At 36.9% G+C, this 23,107-nt stretch overlaps 1 protein-coding gene across 3 annotated transcripts in view; it reads right to left on the bottom strand.

Moving 5' to 3' along the window:
* Positions 1 to 5,681: 5,681 nt before the first annotated feature.
* The window catches only part of SEC23A (SEC23 homolog A, COPII coat complex component), a 43,346-nt gene continuing 25,920 nt past the window's right edge, over positions 5,682 to 23,107 (bottom strand). For all 3 annotated transcript variants that reach the window (XM_041122008.1, XM_030004393.2, XM_030004410.2), the window contains 11 exons: positions 22,208 to 22,331; positions 20,968 to 21,048; positions 19,148 to 19,237; positions 17,763 to 17,869; positions 16,755 to 16,908; positions 15,940 to 16,017; positions 14,724 to 14,885; positions 13,139 to 13,225; positions 11,507 to 11,662; positions 10,828 to 10,893; positions 5,682 to 7,217 (listed from right to left, as the gene is read on the bottom strand). In XM_041122008.1, coding sequence (XP_040977942.1) covers positions 7,128 to 7,217; positions 10,828 to 10,893; positions 11,507 to 11,662; positions 13,139 to 13,225; positions 14,724 to 14,885; positions 15,940 to 16,017; positions 16,755 to 16,908; positions 17,763 to 17,869; positions 19,148 to 19,237; positions 20,968 to 21,048; positions 22,208 to 22,331 — 1,195 coding nt within the window. In that variant the 3' untranslated portion in view covers positions 5,682 to 7,127. The remainder of the gene's footprint in view (positions 7,218 to 10,827; positions 10,894 to 11,506; positions 11,663 to 13,138; positions 13,226 to 14,723; positions 14,886 to 15,939; positions 16,018 to 16,754; positions 16,909 to 17,762; positions 17,870 to 19,147; positions 19,238 to 20,967; positions 21,049 to 22,207; positions 22,332 to 23,107) is intronic.

Below are 23,107 nucleotides of genomic sequence, written 5' to 3'. Positions count from 1 at the left end.
AGAGAATTGGAAGGGTAAAAGTGAGAAACCTCATGGGTTGAGATAAATACAGTTTAACAGGTAAAGCAAAAGCCGCATGCAGAAGCAAAGCAAAATAAAGAATTTGTTCAGCACTTCCCATTGGCAGGCAGGTGTTCAGCCATCTCCAGGGCTCCATCATGTATAAAGGTTACTTGGGAAGACAAAACACCGTAACTAGGAACATCGCCCCTCTTCCTTCTTCTTCCCCCAGCTTTATATGCTGAGCATGACATCATATGGTCTGGAATATCCCTTTGGTCAGTTGGGGTCAGCTGTCCCGGCTGTGTCCTCTCCCACCTTCTTGTGCACCCCCAGCCCACTCGCTGGTGGGGTGGGGTGAGAAGCAGAAAGGGCCTTGACTCTATGTAAGCACAGCTCAGCAATAACTAAAACATCCCTGAATTATTAACACTGTTTTCAGCACAAATCCAAAACATAGCCCCATACTAGCTACTATGAAGAAAATTAACTCTATCCCAGCCAAAACCAGCACACCTGGGCATTGCACGCAAATTTCATCTTGCGTTTTCATGAGAAAAGTATTAGTTCTGTAACAGATGTTAAAATATCTTCTGTGGCTGACAGCTCATTCACAGAGGAAACGGCACAAAGTAGACCCACCAGAGCAAAGTGTCTGTTACACAAATACAGTTGTGGGGGATTAGCCCTGTTGGCAATCTCTTTTCCAGACCTGGCTTTACTCCAGGGAAAAAACACTGTATCTTCTGCAAACAGTTTTAGCTTCAAACAGTCTGTGATAAAATCCTCATTTTCTAAAGGACAAAACATATATTCCGTTAAGTTCTGTAACAAGTTAGCTCTCTCATTTTCTGCTTTTACAGGGATAAAAATGGAGTACAGTTCCATTGTTTGGTTCAGTGCCATCATTTAAAAGGTGTCATCTCCATTTACCTTCTCCTCCTGCAGGGGAGTGGGAACAAGTCTGAAATTAGAAGTTATATCTTCTCATGCTGTAGGACTGCTCACGTCACAGTGCTAGATCCATGCGGGCTATTTTTCCCCTCAGTGCAGTGTGTAAATACCTAGCGTGGGAGGATATACTACAGCAACTTGCATGGGAGGGTCACATTTTGATCCTAACTACACTGGCAGCATTGCTTGAAACCATGAGCTCCTCAGCAGCTAATAGTCCCAGCTTGGCCCCTTGACTGCCAGCCTGGCTGGCTGTCAGTGCCTCTCCATACAGCCTGTCTTTCACATCTGCTCTTGGACAAACAGGAGGGGGACTCAGCAGCTGGGCTTCCATGCAGACAGCGACTGTGGCAACAAGAAGAGATCTGAGGGTCATTCATGGCTCTTTTAGCTGTTTCATGGCACACCAGAAAAATGCAGCAAGTAGTATTTTGCCCACCTATAAAGTTCCTGTGTTTTCTGGAAAAATTCAATACAAGTCCTTCTAAAAAGCAGTGCTAACAAAAATACACTTGCTCCAGGATGAATAAAGATCAGCAGTGCTACAAACCACTTATAACTCTACTTCATTAGCCAGGTGTGACATGTCTGCAGATTAGGATAGCTCAATTTAAACTGTCCACATTTCAATTAGTAATTCGAGCCATCCTGTAATGCTGACATATCTAGCAGGGAAAAAAAAGGAAAAAAAAAATCCCTTTCCTGTGGTAGCACTCTCTTCAGATTATACAGGATAGGGTCTTAAAAGGTTCACATCAATTCGGAGCCAAGGCTCAACCATGTCTGTGCTGCTACAAAAAACAGTGAAATAGGTACCAGCCCCCTGTATGCAGCTGAAAAGGAGCTCACAGTTGAATCCTAGAAATGTAACCTCCTCTTCTTTGGTACTTCATTAATTACATGAGCTACTTCATACCAATCTAGTGTCACCTAAACTTTTCAGGGTCTCCACCTAGCTTCGATTTTTCACACATGACTATGCTCCCTTACTGAACTTTTATAAATAACCTATAAAAGCCATACAGTTCCACATGCTATCTGTAGACTACGAACTGTGGCCCATGAGTCACTGGCACCTCTCCTGAGGTTGAAAGGTTGGCAACCGCACAGAGGTGAGTTCTAAACTAGAAGGAAGTGCATGTTCAGGGACCTCAGAGGCCATCCCACGTTATTTTGACCCCACTTCAACAACCATTACGGTTCCAAGTTACTCTGATAGCATAATTTATATGCATGCTTTGAAAGTGGCTAATCCCTTGAGTGGCTGTCTGTTCCTAACATTAGGGAAAAGAGGAGAAAATTACAGGGCTGACACGCCTGAGCTTTGTGAGACACAGGCTCTTTTTCTAATAAGGTATATTGGTCTTTGGCCATTCTCTAGCCAGAGAAACACCCCCTGAATGTGCACAGTTCCAATGCGTTAAGCTGAGTGCAGACCATGACACAACACATGTAGTTCTCCCTGAGAAAGGCAAAGGACAGCCTACTGCTTGTTCCACACACATTAGCTTCCAAGCAAACTCTTACCCCACTTCATGGCAAGTATACCACGCAGCTGGTTACGTCCAGGTGGTCATGGAAGAGGATGGAAAGACACACACGATGGACAATCTGCAGGTGTTGGAAAGCCTCCATTGTTAAAGTATGCAGTGATTATTTCGCTTCATTTTTGCCGAAAATCAATTTATGGACATGGATTTAATTGTTTACCTTTTAGCATTGCAGTCCTTTCTTTGGACAAAACCTTACACGATTAGGCACAGTCTGCTATTTTAAACAAGATTTTACATTAAATTCAGAGCAGAGCAACAGCTTCATTAATTTTTCCATCTGTTCCGTTCAGGCTTGTTGGTTTTCATGTAACATTTAACTTTTGTATGAACCCAAAATGCAAAAGCTAAACTGAGCTCAATTCTATTGTGCTTCACAATCTGACAGGGGGATAATATAGTTGTTTGCCTCAGATTTGGTAGAAGAACAGGATAGGCTCCTGGTCACTGTTCATCAACTATAATTTTTAACTGAGGAAAAGAGGGAATATTGGGAAATGCAATTTTCCAAACACACCACTGTGTGTTGGAGGCAGCCATGAGACCACTCATCAGTGTCATAGTCTCACAGATCAAGCTATGAGGTTCTAGGAATTTGACAGTGTTTGTATTTCTAGGCAAATCCACATGCCTTTAATCAATTTAACTTCAACTTTTGGTTGAGCTTGTTCAATCTGCGTCTAAAGCTGGTACCTTGTGAGTTATCCCATCCAAGCAGCAGATGACGGTCTAAAGTTAACAATCCACTACCTTTTCCCAAGTAAGAGGAAAGCAAATTATTGACAGCTGGTATAAAAAAAAAAAAAAAAAAAAAAACCACACCAAAACCAACCACACACAGAAAAGATGAAATAAACAGAGTAGCTAAAAAAATCCTCAACTCTCCAAAAAAGGAGATCCTGAAGCTGTAATGTAACATGGATTCAACTACTGTAAAGTACTTCCAAAGGTTCTTAACATACCATCTGTGGCAGTCCCAGACCTGTGAAGTGGGGGGAGGAGAGGCCAAGCCAGGGCTTTTACCACAGCAGCTCACAGTCAGCAAGAAACCAAACAGCAAAAGCTTGCTGTCTCACCAGTGAAAGAGCAAAGCACTATCGGGACACTCCAACCTTCTTTCCAGCATACTTACATCTCTGTGCGGACAGCAAGGAGTCTGGTTTTGAGGTGCAGTCAGAAAGACTTAGAGCTTTGAGGTTTTTATATGTATAAATATGGAACCATCATCCACATTTTGGTTGATGGCCTCTATTGCTCTAAATGGCTCATTCCAAAATAAGAGCTTAAACACCATTTCTTTTCCTGAACGAAGGGCAGCTCTCACACTTACAAGGTCCAGCAAACTTTTACCTGATCTTTAATATGCTAGCAGTAAGAGCTTTGTGTTCTGGGCTGGTCTAAACACATAGATGGCGTGTGCACATAATAAATGGACAGGACTGTAAGTACAGGACTTAAGGCAATAAAAAGATAAGAAAAATTTAGATGCTTGTGTAGCCCATAAAGCCTAGAAAGCTGTCCAGAGAAAAAGGCAGCAGGCTAGAAGTAAGCACCTTCTAGATCAAGCACTATGCAAGGACTGCCAATCACAATGTGCTTTTCTATACGATGCCCAAACACCAGCAACAAGAGTATCTAAGATCATAAACAGCTGTTACATTGCCATGAGTCTCCATCTGATTTCATGATCCTGGCAAAACATTAACTTCAGATTCACCTACCTTGCTCTCCGAGACAAATGTACTTCCCAGATGGCAATGCTTCAGGCACATATGTGTCCAGTCAGGAAATTTATATTGAGAACAGATTTTGTACTACTCTAAAACTCACAGCCTGCCTAACAAAGCAGAGGAAGCAGCACCTGACTGCTTGCTCCCCTACCTCTGACTGACCATGGATAATTTTTGGTCTTTAACTTCCCAGTCCTTAACAGAACAGCCAGCAATGGTTTTATCCCTTGTCCTGCAGAAGGCTACTTCTTCCAAGTCTAAGGCCTTGTGTTTTTCACAAGGAGATCTGACCAACTCTTCCTCCCATTTCCAATCTGTGTTCAGGCAAGACCAAATATTTAAAGAAATCATTGCAAAGCCTGCTATCATAGTTAAATAGGTCAACCCTTGTGATAAGACGGCTGTGTCTCACGGATATTGCACAGATTGGTAGCATCTCTTCACCAAGAAACCTAGTAATACAGATGCTAGCAAGGACAGCAAATAGCAGCAATTTATCTTTTTTAAACCGCTTTCTCCTGTAGCACAACCCTACAACATATTATTTTGATTTTAAAGGTTGATCCATTCTCAGTTGTAACAAACAGCTTACTTCCCCTGGTGTAGCTCATCTGACTGATGTAAATATGCAAGATGCATTAGATCAAGTAGATGAATGACATGTTAACGAGCTACCAGGACTGGATGGCCTTCATCCAGGAGTTCTGAAGACAGTGAGACATCGAAGGGCAGAGGTGCCAGTAAACGTGTGTAACTATCATTACAGACAGTCCCTGTGCCAGATGACTGGCAGACTGCTGCCCATGTCACTCTCGTCCACAAAAAGGGCTGTCGAGGGAATCCTGCAAGTTACAGACTGATAAGTCTGATCTCTATCCCTGGTAAGATGGTAGAGGCTGTAATGAAGAGCAAGACTTATGAGCCTATGGATAGACATGGGCTTTTGGGAAAGAGTCAGTGTGCTTCATATGAAGGAAAATCCTGTCTCACTAACCACTCAGAGTCTTTGGAAGACGTGACTAAGTAGGAGGATAAAGGTAATACAGCAGACATACTTGAATTTTCAAAAAGTCTTTGACAATGTTAAATGCTTGAAGTTACAAAAGAAGCTAATGTTGCCAAGAAATTGGATAAAAGAATCTGTTACAAGGTGAAAGCTGGTTAAAGGGTAGAAAGGAAAGCACAAAAAACCCCATCCATTATCATGACTTGGTGATGAATTGATTTATTAGTCAAACGGTATTTAACTGCCAAATAAATTGGACATATTTAATGTTACGAGAAAAATTTTTTAAGCTGTTTATTAGCTAAAACAAAACAAAGTTAAGAGGGCTACTGAAATTTTATCTCCTAAACTGCCACTAGTGTGAACAGTTCAGTATCTCTGGAAGTTAAACAAGGTTGATATGAATTATTACATGAATAAAAGTGGTGAAGTTACTCTAAATTTTATCATTACTACCTTTATTTCCACATTTCATTTCAAGCATCAACAGAAACCAGCACAATAAATACAGAAAATGAGAGAAAAACATGTATTTTATTTGTATTGAGGCAAAAAGAGCTCATCTCATTTAGATCAAAGAAACGGAGAGCAGTTGATTTAATAAAGTTTTGAGAATTTACAGAAAACAGAAAAAGCCCTCATGCTTATCACACCAGTATATGATTGAATTCCGTAAGTCAAAACTCTCTCTCTTCCTTTAGACTTGGCACAATTTTTTATTGCCCACTACCACACTTCACATCTATATTTGTCAAAGTGTCATATTACCCATGTAAACATCTGTTTTATGTGTAAACTTCAACAAGTAGATGGGAAAGCCTATTAATTTATTCACCCCCAAAAAATCAAGCATGAACTAAATATCAAATTAATTACATCATATTCTATATAATACTGTTTCAACAAGAACTATAGCCTGTTGAATTCATAACAAAAAGGATGCAGAAACAAAAAGCAGATGTGCAGTGTCATGCATTAGTGTAATAACATAAGGCAATAATAAAAAAAGGTAAATATATATTTATTTTTTTTAAAGTATACTTGCCAAGATAAAAATCAAGGCTGTACTCTTAGTTCATTTTGGTAGTGTAGGATTTCTTCTTAGCTGGAGCTAAAAGTGTTAACTTTTGAGCATATCCATCTGTTACTGTGTTTGATAATAGATACTTTTGTCAAAAATACAACATGTGGATTTAACTTTTGTGCAATAACAGACTTTTTACTTTTTCAGTTCAAATTTTTTATGTGGAAATAAAGAAAAACTCTGTTCCCAAAGAATCAAGTAGGGTAAGTGGGAAGAAATATTTAAAATTAAATACTCCCAAAATGAACAATACATGAACAATAGTATCTCTGCAGGAAAAGAAAAGTTCGGCAGCCTAAGTCAAAAGACCGAGTTAATACTATTTTTATATGCTTTTTGCTGCTGCTTTGTTCACTTTCTGCTCAAATTGAGTAAGCAAAACTAGTCATATGGCAGTCTGGAAAGCCCGACATCAGCAAAGATTTCCTTTATTGTTCAACGTGCCTTTGTAGTGCAGAGCAGAATCAACCTCAACCATTTAAAAAGGAAACTGAAATCACATCTCAAAGTTGTTATAAATGATCTCAAAGTAATTATAGTATCACAGTAATCAAAATGACTGTTCTTTTTCCTCTAATTATAACTTAATTTAATCTACTACCTGTCATTTTTACAAACTGCAGTTCACATTAAAACATTTACTGATAACAAAAGCTTTTCTTTGAAAACAACACTGCTTTACATCTAGTCAGGCAACTTGTGCATATCAGAGCATTCTGTCAAGAGAGACATGGACAAGGGTAAAGGAGAAAACGCTGAAATACGGCTACAGCTTATCTGTGCCTTTAACGCACTGCAGAATCTCAGGCAGCACTAGAGACAGCAAGTTTCTTCAGATGATCCATAAATACTTGCAAGCTGACATCATCAGTAAGAATGGGTGCTCCAGACTCCTATAAAATAAAAGGAAACAAGGAGAATTGATTATACTTGTGGTGAAGAAAAAGCATTTTAAGCCACAATACATTCCATTAAATAAACACTTTATAAATTTAGAAAGACCTTAGAAGCGTACCATTGCTGAAATCCTGACAAAAAACAGCAGACTATACATTTACATAGATTTTCATACATTTACATAAATCCAGGCATAAACCACAACTACACTCTCTTCCATATTAATACACATAGCAATGAGCTGCAGTATAGCAAGATATTTACACCAACCATACAAAACTCAGAGTTTTTGACAGCTGCCCAATACTAACTTACAAATTTTTAAAGGTAAATAAAACTGCCATACCACAGTTCCTGTATCACTCCTACATCAGTGGACCAGACAAAGGTGAGAGAAACAGAAACATGCAAGTGATGCAACTAACAAATCAGTATCTGTCAGTGAAGCTCAGATATATCAAAATGGTGAAAGGAGGAAACAAATCCACTAAGTGTCTGATTTGACACTGAGTGAAGGTCAACTAGCTTTCTCAAGGAAAGCCGGGCCAATTCTCTCGTACAGCTCTGTGCCACCTCAGAGGAACACCAAAAACAACATCTGAAGGTCATGCCACTGCAAAATCAGATCACAAAAGATTAAAAAAAAAACCTTTTGGGTGGATTTTTGCAATTTACTTATTGACCTTAGAAGTAATTTTCAGAAATCCAAGAAGTTCAAAATGGCCATCTTTCAATTACTATTTTTAAACACTTTACAGTCTAAATAAAACAGCAGTTGGCAACTCTACAAATGTTACATAGTAACTCTCAAGTCCTTCGAAACCAATCTGCCATTACTTCCATTTACTGATGTAGGAAGAATTCCTATAAATCTCAGCAATTCAACCTTTTCAAAGGTACTAAGCACCCATATTTCCAAATGAAATCAGAGCTGCCTAAACTCCTACAAAATCCTCCAAAACACAGACCTGAAAATCTTAACGGGGTGCTTGGAACTGGTTCCCCTTTTTGAGAACTGGCCAAAACCAGTTCTCAGTTAATGATCAAGGGACAAATCCAGGAGCAGTAAGAGTTCTTAGATCACTACAATATACTTGACACAATACACAGCCACTCTCTCAGGGAAGGCCCACTAAATTATCTATCAGCTGATGGTGGCAAGATGAGAATAAAGGATGTTCTACCTCTAAGCCTGCCAAATGCTAAGCCTGAGCTCTCTTATTTAAGAGGCCACAACGGAATTACAAGTAGTTTAATTCTGGGGCAGGATACGATTTGCCACCTTGTGTCTTATGCATGGAAAGACAGTACATCATCCTCTAGTAAATAAACCACCAAAGGAGCTGATAGACCCCTAAGAAAAGAGATCCCTCACGATGACTGCTAGTGCTAATCCAGGGGAATTAAAACCAATGCACAGACTCTATTCCTGAAGCTTAACGCCTCATCCAACACGTGCGCACAGGCAGCTGCTGTCACCAGTGCTACCGCCAACAGCAGTAGCTTCGCTCTGAAGACTGGGAACCCTTTATTCTAGTAGGTAAGGTAGCAGAGTATTTTATTTGCTGGGGAATAAAGTGAAAACCAGCAAGGTCACAATGTACAAGTCTGAAAAGTACATGACAATTAGCTTTGATTTTTCACAGACCACCTTAAGTTTTGTTTTCTGTTCATTCAAAATTTTCATCTAAGGCATACAATGAGAATTTAAATTTAATTAACAATGATTTGATGACAGCTAACTGGGCATTTGGCAAGATTTATGCCATTGACCTCATCTTTCATTTCAAATTGCAAATTCTCCATAGTTACCAAGACAAAAAAGATGATTGAAAAAAAAAAAAAAGAGCTGAAAATAAAGGCATTCTCAAGTAAATGTCATATTCAATATAATCTGAAAATTTCAACTACCTCTTCAAAGACTAACCAACATAACAGAGCTGTATGAAAAGTTTACCATTATTTTCTGAAAATGTTTTCTATGCTATATAAGGAACCTACCTGCTAAAGTTAAAAAAAAAAAAAAAAAAAAAATTAATCTTTACTTTCAGTATAAAAACCCAAACTAGTCAATTCATCACCTCCTGAAACATGGTTTCAGTGGTGTGTGGGTGCCCTCTTCAGGTCAATGTGGACTAACAAATTTTTCTGTAGACTTTCAGTTATGCACAAAATGAAATTACATGAAACAATCCAGGAAGCTCATGAGAAAAACAATGGCAAAACCGATTCAATTTGAAATTTTCTCCCAACAGTTACATTTCTCACTTCATAATTTGTACTTGGTTCAACTTTGTTCACAAAAAACCCTGCAAACACAGATTATTGTGTTGAGCACACACACTGCAATGCCACTGAGGTGATTAACACGCCATTTCTTATGTTACCCTACAACTAAATTCTTTCCAACATTAAAAGGGAAAGCTGTCTTTTCTAAGATGTATCAAAGAGTCTCACTTGTCCAGCACAAACAATTTTCTTAGAGATCAGTTCAAGAACTGTTTTGTATTTGCATTTACATTTGGAATACTGTTTCATTTGCTTACTAATTTAAATCAGCAGAAAACATTGTCCTGTACTGTTGGAAATGTCAAAACTTCCAAAATTTCCAGGTAATGTTTAGATAAAAATAAGAACTTTCAAACTACAGGATGTATGATGTGGAGGAAACATGATGAAGAGAGACACTAAACAGATTGCTGGTTAGGTTATCGATGTTGGAGGCAAGAGAGCTGCATTCAAATCGTGCTGTCCCTGACTCAGTAAAAAGTTTTTAAGTATTTTCACTCTGGATCTAGTGCTCTTCACTGCCAGAAGCTTCATTAGAACCAATACATCCCTATGAAAACATACCCTGGTAAAACTCACGTAACAAAAATCACTGCCGTAAAATTGCTACAGAGCTCTCTCACTCATGACTTGAACACTGTATGTCCTTTAGCAAAATACTCTAAAAGTACAGTTAATATGTAGCTTCAACTGTCTGATACCATTACATTTTCATGAGAAAATGCATTAGCATTCACCCACAGCAGTGTTTCTCTTCCCACTCTAAAAGCTGAATGTAGGAGACCATGGAACTGGGATGCAATGTTCAAGAATACAAGCTGCCCCCGAAAGTTTAACTTTTGAACTCTTAACGTAACTTCCTTCCTGAAGACAAGATTTGAAAAACTCATTCCTGGTCACCTGGGCCACAAAAATTCTGGAAAACATCAGTACACTGGTACTGGTGTCACTGTCGGGTTTTGCTTATAACTAACTTCAAAATTTATTTCCCCTATTGCAAAAAGGTCCCTTAGTCTTTATGTGTGATAAGTGCTCTCACTCCAAGGAATCTGAAGGTATCTTTCTAAGAAAGACAGCTAGACACAAAAGCAGCCTAACAGAAGCTTATAATAGCAAACCAGATCATTTTTGTCTAAAAAAATGAGATTCATTTTTCTTAAATTTTGCAATTTTGGTGGCATCAGGCCAAAACTGCATTTCTTTCTCAGTTTCAAAACTTGGCATTATTACTTATATGTATACAATGTGTCACTTGATTTCTGAAACAGGGAAAAAGAAAATCATGCATACAAGCTTCAACAGCAGATTCATGCTTACCTGTCCCCATGCATACATATTGTTATGAGTCTGAGAGGGATTTACTTTTGAAAGCAGGAAACGAGCCTTTAAAAAACAAAACACAGGCAATAAATTAATCTTCTCAAATAGAAGTTTCTTGTACTCAGAAAAAATTACATGTGTGAAATAAGTCATTTCTATTATCTGGAGATAAAAATGAGCGCAGATACCTATTCAGAAGAGCAAGTAGCACCTCTATAAACCAAGCCACTGGATTCTATAGCTCTAATGCAGAACTGCTAACAACTTTTCAATGCAGCAGAAAGTAAGTTTTTGTCTTTTTCTAAGCACTAGCAAAGCAAATGTGACTATCAATAAGACATTAATTAATAAGTTTCAAAAAAATAACACAAAGAATAATTCTGGTATTGGTCCAGAGACCCTGACAAGTACTATCATCTTTTTTGTCCTACACACCTCACACAAGGAATCCAGGAGTCCAAGTCAGTATGGTAAAAATAGTAATAAATAACAGGATTCACAAATTAGACAAAAAGCTACTGTTAAATATCTGGCTCTGTAAAAGCTTTAAAATTCAAAATGTTCACTTGCCATTTACATATATTTTAGCACAGAAATGCACGTTTACTACCAAAAAAATCTCATGACATTACTAACACACCACTTCCTAGATTATGTAATATATACTTCACCATACCTGGCTTCCTCCATGCTCTGTATCAATGTATCTGGGCATTGGAAATCTGGAATGGAGAATTTCTTGGGCATCATCTATTGGAGCTTGTAGCAAGTGGTGAAAATTTTCATATTCCGGCATATCTTGGTAACCCGATTTACGCCACTGAGCTATGGTCTGGGGATAGTGGGAAGAAAGAAGTTTAGAACTGATCCACCAATCTTTCTTAGAGGATACACAGGGCTTTTCAGAGGAGAACGTGCCATTGCTGGCCTCTTCTATCACTCACCACTTTCTGCCCTATAGAATGCAAGTTAATCTTTAAAAGCCAAGATGTGCACCTAACATGCCACTAGATTTTTTTTTTTTTTTTTAACTCTTACAATTTGTGGTCCATCTGTATTTCCTTTTTTGTCATCCTTTGTATGCTAAGTATTTAGTTCACGAGGTCAAGAATACTATTTACAGTTCTCTAATATGCATGTCTATGACACCTAAGAAATAAATATTTATAATGATATTTATCTTTCAAGGCCTGTAGCACAGCCTTCCAATCTTCTAGGATTGAAGCTGGCTGCTCAAGGTCAGCTCACTGATACAGGCTGTTGTTAGGAAAGACCTGGAGGAACCTTCAGTAGGGGTTCCCCCCTCTTTTGCTTGGCAACTGTTTTAAGCTGAGGCTCTCATTCCTGGCTCCTGCCTGAGCTACACTGCAGCCATGCCTGTACCTGGCCACGTACCCCACTCATCTGAACCCGCATCTGGCGACTTGACTTCCCGACTTGAACTGGGATTGGCCTCATCCCCATTGACTTGTCTGGTGATCTGGACTGGAGGCTGAGCCTGGCTACTGCCCACAAACTGCTCTGCTTGCCTTGCTCAGGTAGTGTGGGGCCAGGTCCTCATTGGTGAGGCCTCTGCTTGCCTTGCAACCATGCTAAGCTCCCTGTTCCCCTTCCCTCAGGGAGCAGCCTGCCCCTGCTGCTTCCTGACAGCATCTTACAAAAATATAGAGAACATTTTTCTACTTAAGAAGTGTTAAAGTTTAGTAACTATTTTAAAAAGGGCAGCTATGAGGACATGATCCCGAACAGTATTTCTCAAACTGTCAGCTATGAAATGTTTACAGTTGCAAAGTCGTAAAAAGCAGTAGCTTAATTCCTCCAGGGAAGCAGAGCACTAGCAAGTCACGGGCATTTATATTTATATTACCAGGGAATGTTTATCTATCTAACTGCCAGAAGCACTTTCATTCCTCCAGGACAGTGCAGATGAAGGGTGACTACAAAACTTGGTGTTCTGACTCCCTATCCCTAAAGAACTAATTTAGAGGTCTAAAATAAATGAGTGAAAAGCAGGGGGGTGCGGGGAATAACACTCTCAAAAATTGCAAGAATACTGATCTAAAACAATCTGCATATTGAAGCTAATTCATCTTAAACCCATCAGAACAAACAGGACCAAAACATCAAGTAATGTCAGGTATCTTTGTATAGGCATGTTAGGCCACCAAACAACAAACATGAATTAGGAGTCTGGTATCAGCCATGCAGATGAGAGGTCAAGCACTGGAGTGCGTTAGAACTGGGGCTTGACTTCCATAATGTAGCACTACAGAAAAAGAATATTTATGTAGGAAATGACAAATCTTACCTCTCCATGATAAATAAGGATCTGGAAAAAGGTGTCCATAAGGAGAATGCGATCTGGTAAAATGCTGCTGCTATCCAAAAGAACAGGCTAAGATTTAAAAATAAATTAAAAATTACCAGCTGATGCAGAACTGAGCAACCAGAGGGCATTACCAGCTTTTTGAATCAGTCACTGAATCTTATGAACTTTTTCAATCACCTGCTAAAGCTCTGTATTTGCTCGTTTTCATGTTATACATCTGCAACCCACACAATCTCATTCTAAGGTTATCCAGCCTGATTCTGAATATATAACTTCATGAAAGTAATAAAAAATGTATTCAAGAGCTGAAACCTCCTTCATTATTATGCACTTTTCTAGTCTTTTCAAGTACCTCCATATTTACCTATACAATGCCATTAATTTGAATGATATTTCAACGCATAGAGATTCAATAATTATTCAAGTGTAAGATTTGGGGGTTGTGGGTTGTTTGGGTTGTTTTAGTCTTGTCCTTGCAGCTATTATTACTGTGCATATATATCCACCAATACCAATAGTAAATACTCATGATTTATGAAAACTAATGTAAAATTTAAGTTTTTAATTCACCTTTTTAAGGGCAGTGACACTATATTGGCACTATGTGATTTAACTGAATCAGTATGATATGATTTAATTGGATCAATCTTATTAGGGATACCAAAAATATTAACTATTCCAAGAATCAAAAAAAAGATTATTACTCATTCTACATTGAGGTGTCAGCTCCTGCTTGATCATGCTTCTCTCTTGCATCACTCATGTGACTAATTGTTATTCATACACTGGAGAGTGGTCTTACACCTGTGAGTAGCTCTTCACAGACCACCTCATTACTTTAAACTCCACTTTTAAAAGTCTTTTTTTTATCCCCATAACACAGTCAAAAAAAAATCCTAACAAAAGTTAGAATTCCAACCTGCCAAGATCCTTGCCTACTATGTTTATTTTCACTGTCTTACCATTTCCTCACTCTCTCTTATCTATCAGACTACTTTTGTCATCTCCTATCTTGCACTTCTTTCACAAGCTTCTTGGAAGATCATCTTTTTATTTTATGTTTATACAGAATGTGCCATGATAAGGTCAGCTGGAAGGTTCTGTACCAAATCCATACATAGTGGTAACCACATTAAACTTAGAAGCTTTGGATGAGGATATTACAATAGAGGGAATTTTGTACATCTCAGAAAAACCCCAATTTTTCTTTCAAATTCTACAGAGAAAGTACATTTTGAAATAAAAACATCTTTGGTGATGTTTACATTCTGGCACCAGAAAAACAAAAGCAAAACTCCTGTAACTCTCAGAAACTAACAAAAAAGATACCATTCCTTAGTTTAAACCATCATCTCTTCACAAAGTGACTTTCGTTCTCAAGAGTAAGCTATATCAGAATTCTGAGATATGCCTTGTTCATAATATGTTCTATATTAAATTAATATTCTTTCTCATGCAATAAATTTTAAAACAACACGTTTTATAACATGTGACAGTGAGGACAACAATCACCTCTCTCAAAACAGCACCTTTTAATCTACTATTATGTTATATACAATGATACCTCTGGAGGTCCATTGAAAGAGTAAGCATAAAGAATCGGCTGAACCATGATAAGCGACTGGGTTAGATCTTGACGCATAAAATGATGACGATAATATGAGCTCTCATCTGGACTGTTGTTAAAAACTTGTAAGAAAGGAGATCTTCTCAAGTGAAACATAAACTGCAAAACAAAAACCATTTGTTTGAACTTTCACAGATAAAAAAGAGAGTTGTACAAGGAGAGAAATGTTTTCCACAAACTACATGAGACCAATGCCACAACAAAATTGAATTCCAAGTCCTTTAAGATTTCTAACTTGTATATGCACCTTTGCCGGTTTTTATATACTCTCATGAGAGTAAGACAGAGAGATCAGAATGGATAAACCTACAAAGCAGCTTTGAATTAAGAGAAAAGTTTAATACTTCTTCTTCTCCAACACCAACTGATAAATAGTATGATTGAATATTGCCAAACCCTTCGTTACTGTAAGTTCTACTGTTCCTATGAGGGAGGCTGCTGTGCTTGAACACACAAGGTAAGTTATAGCATGTGAACAGAAAAAAAGAACATAAACCACAGCAAAGTTGAACTTCTTTAGTAAAATGGAAAAAGCAAATCCTTTCATTGCTGAATCAATCTCTCCACAACACCTAACACCCTGAGACAGACTGGTAGATAACTCGAACAGAAATATCATGAAAGTCTATCAAGAGTCCAAAAGCAAGATATCTGGAGCTATTAGAATGGAGGAATTTATCAGAATGGATTATTAGCAAAGAAACTATTCAAAGTTTATATAGTCAAGCTCAAGTTCGGTTCCCAGATAAGCATTTCTTTTCAGGTCAGTATTATATATCATATAGGAAAGAAACAAAGCAAAACCGTATCTTTTCTCAAGTTTTCTGAATTTGTTCATTAAAACTGCCCTTAAAAAACACACTGTCATTATCTGAATTACAAACTCAGTTAAGATGAGGATTCCATTATAGGAGAAACAAAAAATACACACAGTTAGAGGAAGTTTAGCTGTAAGGACAGAGGGCAAAAGGGGACACAGCAGCACAAACAGAAGTGATTTGCCTAATGTCACATGCCAGACAGCGACTGGGGGCAGGGCATCTTTCATTCTGGTATCCAGTGTAAAGCCTTATTTTACTCTGTGCTACAGTGCCTCTTCCTTCACTAAGCATTCTCTCTTTATCCCTTATAGACACACCTTACTTCTACTCACCTGTGGGTAAAGTGAAAAGGTTTCTGAAAATCTGAAAGAGCTTGGATCGTCCTTGTGATATTCTCCAAATTTCTGACACTGGAGTAAAAGAAAAATTTATCTAAATTAAGAAACATACTTGCTTGGTCATGCCATTACTGTAAGTTCATTTGTTTTTAATAGACACATGATTTGAGGTGCTCACAGCTTTGCAAGCAAACAGAAACCTAGCAAAAACACTGACCTAATTTCTTTTCTTAACAAGCAGTGACTTCCTTGCATATGAGGCTTTAATGGCTTTTTGGTTTTTTTCTCTAAAATCGCTAAACAGAGTTAGATGATTAAACAGCGCTGGAGAACATGTTTAGAATTAAATTATTAATAACTACTCACTTACAAGTAAGAAATAAAAAGAAAAAAAAAGAAAATTGAACTTTTGAAACTAAAGAAATTCCATATGGTTTTCTAGATACTTCGACTTTTTTTTTTTTTTATATAAAAATATTTCACCTACAATATCATTTTAGGCAGCAGAAAGCAGAGAAAGCTTTAATTACTTCTAATCTTATGCTAGAATTTCTCTCAATTTCTGGCAATTACCAACTGCTGAGGACTGAGGAAACATTAATAAATGAACTAAAAACTTATCTGCTCTTCTTTCCATTTAAAAGAAAATCTTAGTTAATTCTACATACCCACTTGTCAAAATGAGACATTCAGTTCATTTGGTGTTTTGTTTTATTTTTAAAACAACAATCACTTAACACTAGTCATTTAAGAATTATATGTCTGGAGACAAGAAACCAATCTGACTCTTTTAATATAGTCCTTTTTACCAGTCGTATAAGTTGTCTGTCCAGCCACCTAAGCACATCAGGCCCCTCTTCTGTCTCCGCCCTATACACTGCCAATCTAGCCATGAGAATTGCAGCAGCTTCCTGGTCAAAAGATGCAGCAATGTTTTGAATCTGCGTCTGTGCATCTGCCCAGCTGCAAAAGAAAAATGCAAGTATGTGCATCACCGTAAAAGGAAAGATGGCCATGCAACCAATGAAATAAAATACAATGCCACTTATAAAATGGTTATGATATTTTAAAAAATATTAATTATGAAAGGTAAGGTACAGAAAAACACTGTCCGTGAAGCTAATCACACATTCCCACACTAGCAGTTTTCTTGTGCACCTTGCTTGCTCTTTTCAATTTACAAGATGAACTATTAATCTGTCCTTTTATCAGTCACCAAGAAGATTTTACTAATATAACTAATATGAGTTAACACGGTATCCATATCAACAGTAAGGGCAATGGTTTTTTTGATAAACTGAATTTTCCATTGAATTAACTAATCAATAATCACCTTCAGCTGAAAGAAAATATCATTGGACATTGAAAAATACCTGCATAATATTAAACATCACTTTCTAAAATTGTGAAGTAAATTGAATCAAGGAAGCTGCAGGTAAAGGTTATACACGGAAGAACATGTATTTGCACCCCCATGAACTGCAGCTAGCACTCTCAAGTTATGAAGTGATCTTTGCCATTCCCTAAGTCCGACCATCTCCTCAGTTTAGGCCATAGAATTTCACTCAAAGCTGCTTCTTCATCTAAAATCACTTGTGTTACTTCAGAGCACTCCCATAACATTATTATACAGCCACTGCAACCTTTCAGAGGAGACAGCCCACAAGACAAAAGAGGCAACTGTCTCAAAGGTATGATAATGCCTTCACCACCTGTGGCACTGCATATCCCAGAACAATAGACTGGTTAATCTATAGATTAAAAGGCAAATATATATCCTGCTTTTTCAAAAATGATTCCTCACAAGTAAAACATACTTTCTGGCAACTGTGGTCACTCTGATACGTCTCTGTCCACTGGAATGCTGGTACTGAGTCACAAACTGGATTGCACCACGTCCTCCTTGAGGAATGGGAGCGTTGTGCTAAGTACAAGAGGAAAAAAAAATTAAATGGAGGGGAATCTCAAGATTTTACAGTATAATTCAAAAATGTAGAAATGAATTACTAGAAAATGATAAAAATTTTCACAATAGGCAGCTCAAGTTACATAAATGCATTGTCTGGTGCTTTTATTATGTTGAGTACCTTTACTAAACATGGCTAGTAAACTTGGAGACTGTTAAGGGACATTAGGAGCAATTGCTGCCTCCACCAGATATCCTTAAAGCAAGCAATGCTCTCTCCTTCCACATACCCTCAACAGAGACAATACTTTCAAAGGGGCTGTGTTACAATTGTTGATTTCATTAGATTCTATCTGAACACCATGCGTTCAACAGGGCAACAAAACTACTCTAAAATGTTGATTAATGAATCCCAGAGTGCCATCGAAATGTAAAGATTGGAACCCAGGTGCAAAATGAAATTTCAAAACTCTGGTCAGTAGAAATACAGGTTTATATGCTGCTAACAAGGTAAGTCATTCCAAAAGAGAAGGACAGCAGAAATCAACTATTACACACCATGACCAGACCAGTTTTAGAGCTACTAACAAAATGAGACCAAAATAAACATGCAAAAAGTAAAATGAAAAATGGCTAAGGTAAGTTCAAGTTTTCAAACCTTTGCATAGGTTATAAAGTATGTAATATAGTATACTAAACATATAGAAAGTACAGTCAGCTCATATAGTTCCTGAGCATCAAATATTTGGAAGAAGGGAAAGTACTAGAAGAAAGTACCACATTTGCTTGTCATGTTTTTATCCTCTTTCCTAGTACCCCCTCAAGGAGAGAGGAAACCAGGGTATAAGCCCCTGACATATTTCAATGAAGCCAATCTTTACTTGCAAATACTGAGCAATTAAAGTATAAATTAAAATGTAACATTACAGAGTAATTACCTTGTAACTAAAATATCAGACAAATAATGAAAAGCACTTTTAAATATACAGATTACAGTTTTTCCACATATTGCAACTGAAATACATTTTAATAAGTAACACTCTGAAAAGAAAAATTGGACTTAGATTATGAACTCTATCAAAAATTTGTAGAGCTCTTTTGTTCTCATTATCATATCCAAGAAGATTAGCTTATCATTAAGCCGTAAGTGTCCATCTCAAGTTTGACAACACAAAATGGCAACATTGTTTATATCCCTGCTACTGTGCTTAAGGGAACCACACAAAAACATAGGCTTCAGCAGTCACATAAAATAAAATTACTGTGTTTAGTAGACAAGTAGAGAATATTTATTACCTGGTTGACCACCTCAAAGTACAGTGCAAGTGTTGTAGTAGGATTAAGTCCACAAATCTTCCACTGACAAGTACCTCCTGTTCCAATCTCCTGTATAAAGATTTTTATAATTCTTTTACAAACCAGAGGTATTACCTTGGTTGCAAAGTACAACATCTGCCCATTATAGGTAACTGTTTACGACTACTCTGTCACAAAAGTTTTCTCCCTGCTCACTCTGTCAGCTTCTCAAACACTCTTGCAAAACAACTGCAGCATTTGATGCGGGAATAATAAAAAAAAGGAGATAGTTGCAAAAGATTAAAACATTAGAAAGACAAGGGCATGATAAAAATGGAAAAAGCAAGTCAGAAACAGGAAAAAGTACTAGACTTTGCTTAAACAGTCCCAAGAGAAGAAGTAAGAAGCACATTTAAGTGGAATGACTCTTCTAAGGCATGCCAGTAAAACTTCAAGCAGATAGCTTACATCATCTCTAGTACATAGTTACACAGTCTCTAGTAACTAACAAAGTAACCGTATACATAGTGATGTATTTCAAGTGATAATTCCTTTTTGTCATCCAAACAACATAAATACCCAGCGAAACCAATTAAAATAATCAGTCATTCATAATGGACCCAGTAAAATGAAACAAAACATTCAAGGAAAATTATAGTGGCAATGCTGTCACTGTGTTTGTACTCACTGTTAAAAGCATTATGGATAGAATAATTGTCCAGTTACCACTTTAAATGAGCTGCACGCATCTACATTTTATTCATGTTTTACCTCAAAAATTTTAATTCAGATAATTTCAACAAAAAGGTTTTTGGAATAGAAATTAATCATTATATAATTGCAAGGCAACAGACATGAATTCACAATTAAATTTTCTATTACCTCCTATGATTTAGATATGTAGCTTAAATGAGATGTACATTTAATTGTTTTTTGGCTTTTTAACTTTTATTGTAATACATGCAGTCTGTATGCACCAGACCACTAAGAAAAAAACCCCAATGCTTATTATATTGAGATTTTTAGTTCACAAACATGCAATTATAAATACAAGGAAAATTTAGGCATGAAAAATGCTTGATTAAAGCAGGCCATTTGTAAGCATTTTCATACTGGAAAGTGCTCTATTATGCAAATTGTTAGGAACAGAAGTGAGACTTCTCAAATGTAAGACATTTTGGTTACTTGCAGGAGCTGTTTTTGATTAGCAATCAAATGCAAAATTAAGCTGTAATAATATTATTCAATAAGAAAATAAGTGATTATTTAAGTCTGATGTAAATTTAAAGGAGTTACTTCAGGAGCCTGTAATTTAATTTAATTTAATCAATTAATTAAACGTGCATTTGGTGAAAAAGCTACAAAAATGGGAAGACAGGGTCAAGATAAAGGGGATGTTTCCGTGGTCTCGTGCCCTCCTGTTCTCTCAGTCTTTCTAAACAAAGTACTTCTATGGTTCTCTTTGGATAAAAGGACATAGCTCTGATTTTAACAATAAAGCACACTAACTCACTTTCTACTTGGTTTCTGCTACGCCTGCATGTAACTTAGTAATAACTTTAAAGCAACCACTCAGTGGACAAATCTAAACAAGTAACAAGGGATCTGCAAGGTCTAATACAACTTGAATCTAATCTAGCAGTGAACAGGAGCTTATCCAAAAAACAGCCCTTGCATGTATTTAATTTAAAATTGGTGAAAAGTGAACACTATTTGTTCCATTTATGGAAAAGTTTCAGCCTCTCTTCAGATCCAGAAATCCTAAATCACATTTTTCCCTCGATAGGATATTACCTTCATTTTCAGCAAAGTTTACTTACATTTTCTGAGACACAAGGTCCTTTAGAGTTGAGAGAGACACAGGGTCCAATTGCTCCAGAAATCTTTACTTCTCTTGAAGTCTTCATATTTAGAAGAAAAACATACATTAATATGCCACACTAAGAAGAATTCAGTCTTATTTTATCATTAGTTAATGAAAACCTCAATGAATATCAGTCTTGATACCATTAGGAAAAGTTATACATATAATAATACTTGATACATTTAGAGAAACTTTTCATGTGCTCACTTTCTACACTTAATTACGTATGTTTGCTGTATCAGTTAGCACATCTGAAACAATAGCATGAACATAAATTAAAACATGGGAGAAAAGCTGCTGTTATTTATAAACCTGAGGGCCTAGAAAGTATACTGCATAATGTCTATTTTCTAGCAAAGTAATTAAAATATTCACAAGATGAGATTAAAACTGAAGACTGGTAATATAAGCCTGTACATACCCCACAATGAATGTATACTCTATCTCCTAAACATATTTAGCTAAAAGCAAAATCCAGTTATTTACATTCTTCCAATGTCATTTTCCTGTTTGAAGTGATTTGTACATCCCTCTAGAATTGGGGCTCCCTTTTTGTGTTTTCCAGGATCTTCCAATAAAATTCACAAGAACACATACATGAAAAAAGAGGGTTCGATTATTTGTCCTGCTAGTAAAAAATTTAACAGAATTTTACTGACCAAGAAAATAGCCCCATATTCTTCTACAAGGCAGGATTGTAATATTTTGCAAGAAACATCATGGAAGACAGTACCTGAACCTAGCACATTCAGCTCTAAGCTTCTCACAAGAGCAGAGGTGAAAATGAATGTTGTTAAAGTGCCAGAGTGGATTCTGATAAGGACAGAAAATGAAAGGAAAGCTGTCCTGGACTAAATAGAGAACCTGGACCTAAAACCAAGAAATACTCACTACTGATACCAAAATCTACGCACACAGCATTGTGAGTTTCTAACACAAGACATTGATTTTAGTTTAGTCGCCCCTTTTAGCTGTCACTGAATGCAGAGTAAGTAGGAATTAACATTATACCTAACTCACGTTTACAGAATCAGGGAACTGCAAAAAGATAGCTAGGCAGTAATAGCTACATCCAAGCCAACCCTAGAACACCTGTTTAGCATGTTCCTAAAAATTCCTTCAAGGGCAAAGATTCCACAGTTCGTAGCCATCCTATTCCAGTGTTTCACTAACACACTGCATTTTTGTATTCTTACCTTTATTTCTAATGTGCCACCAAATCCCATTTTAAATTGTCCTTGCATATCTTTCGTGAATACTCTCTGAAAGGTTTGCTTGAATAAAGATGTATTGAAAGAGTCTCCCATTACCATGTAGCCCCTAGACAACAATAAAACAAACAAACAAAACCCTCAAGTTAAAACAGATTACTTATTATGCAGTAATTTAGTACATGGGATTTATATAGCTTATTTCTATTAAACACTACAGCTAAAGACAGTTCATTGTGATGCACATTTTTGCCTTCTTAAAATGGACTATCATTAAATTAATATTTTGCTACAGTGTTAGGGAAGAAATTTTTAAGTGAGCTTCTTGCCCAATCTGTATTTTAAGGTCATTGTGATTATAATATGTAACAAAACATTTCACTGGGAAAATACTATACTGGACTTCAACACTAAGAATGTCTCATAGCCTTGTCATACAAAGTCAGTTTACTTCTAATATTCAATATTCCAAACTTATTTCAGGCTTAAATCTATGCTCAAGAAGCATTATTTATTTTTATGCTTAGCAATATTCTGTTGATGTAACTGCAACAGTTGCCACTTATCATGGAATATCATACGCTGCAGTTAGGAAATAGTAATGGGAGATATTATTTTTATTCATCCAAAAATATTAATTAAATCGTATTAGTAAAATATGTTAATTGGTCAAACATTACACCTGAATGAAGTTATATAAGTTTTCAGGTGGATACTCAAAAACAGAAGAAAATAGTCATGGGCAGAATCAGAAATTCCTCCCTGTATGCAGGATGTAACCAAACAGAAAATAGGAACAGCTGTAGGAGAAATAGACAAACTATACATTAAGGCTAGTTTTGCTGGAAGAGCAGAAACAGGGTAAGGTGAGTCAAAAGTACAGAC

The sequence above is a fragment of the Aquila chrysaetos genome, chromosome 2, assembly GCF_900496995.4.
Source record: "Aquila chrysaetos chrysaetos chromosome 2, bAquChr1.4, whole genome shotgun sequence".
Taxonomy (NCBI): domain Eukaryota; kingdom Metazoa; phylum Chordata; class Aves; order Accipitriformes; family Accipitridae; genus Aquila; species Aquila chrysaetos.
This window is presented reverse-complemented; position numbering and strand designations above follow the sequence as displayed.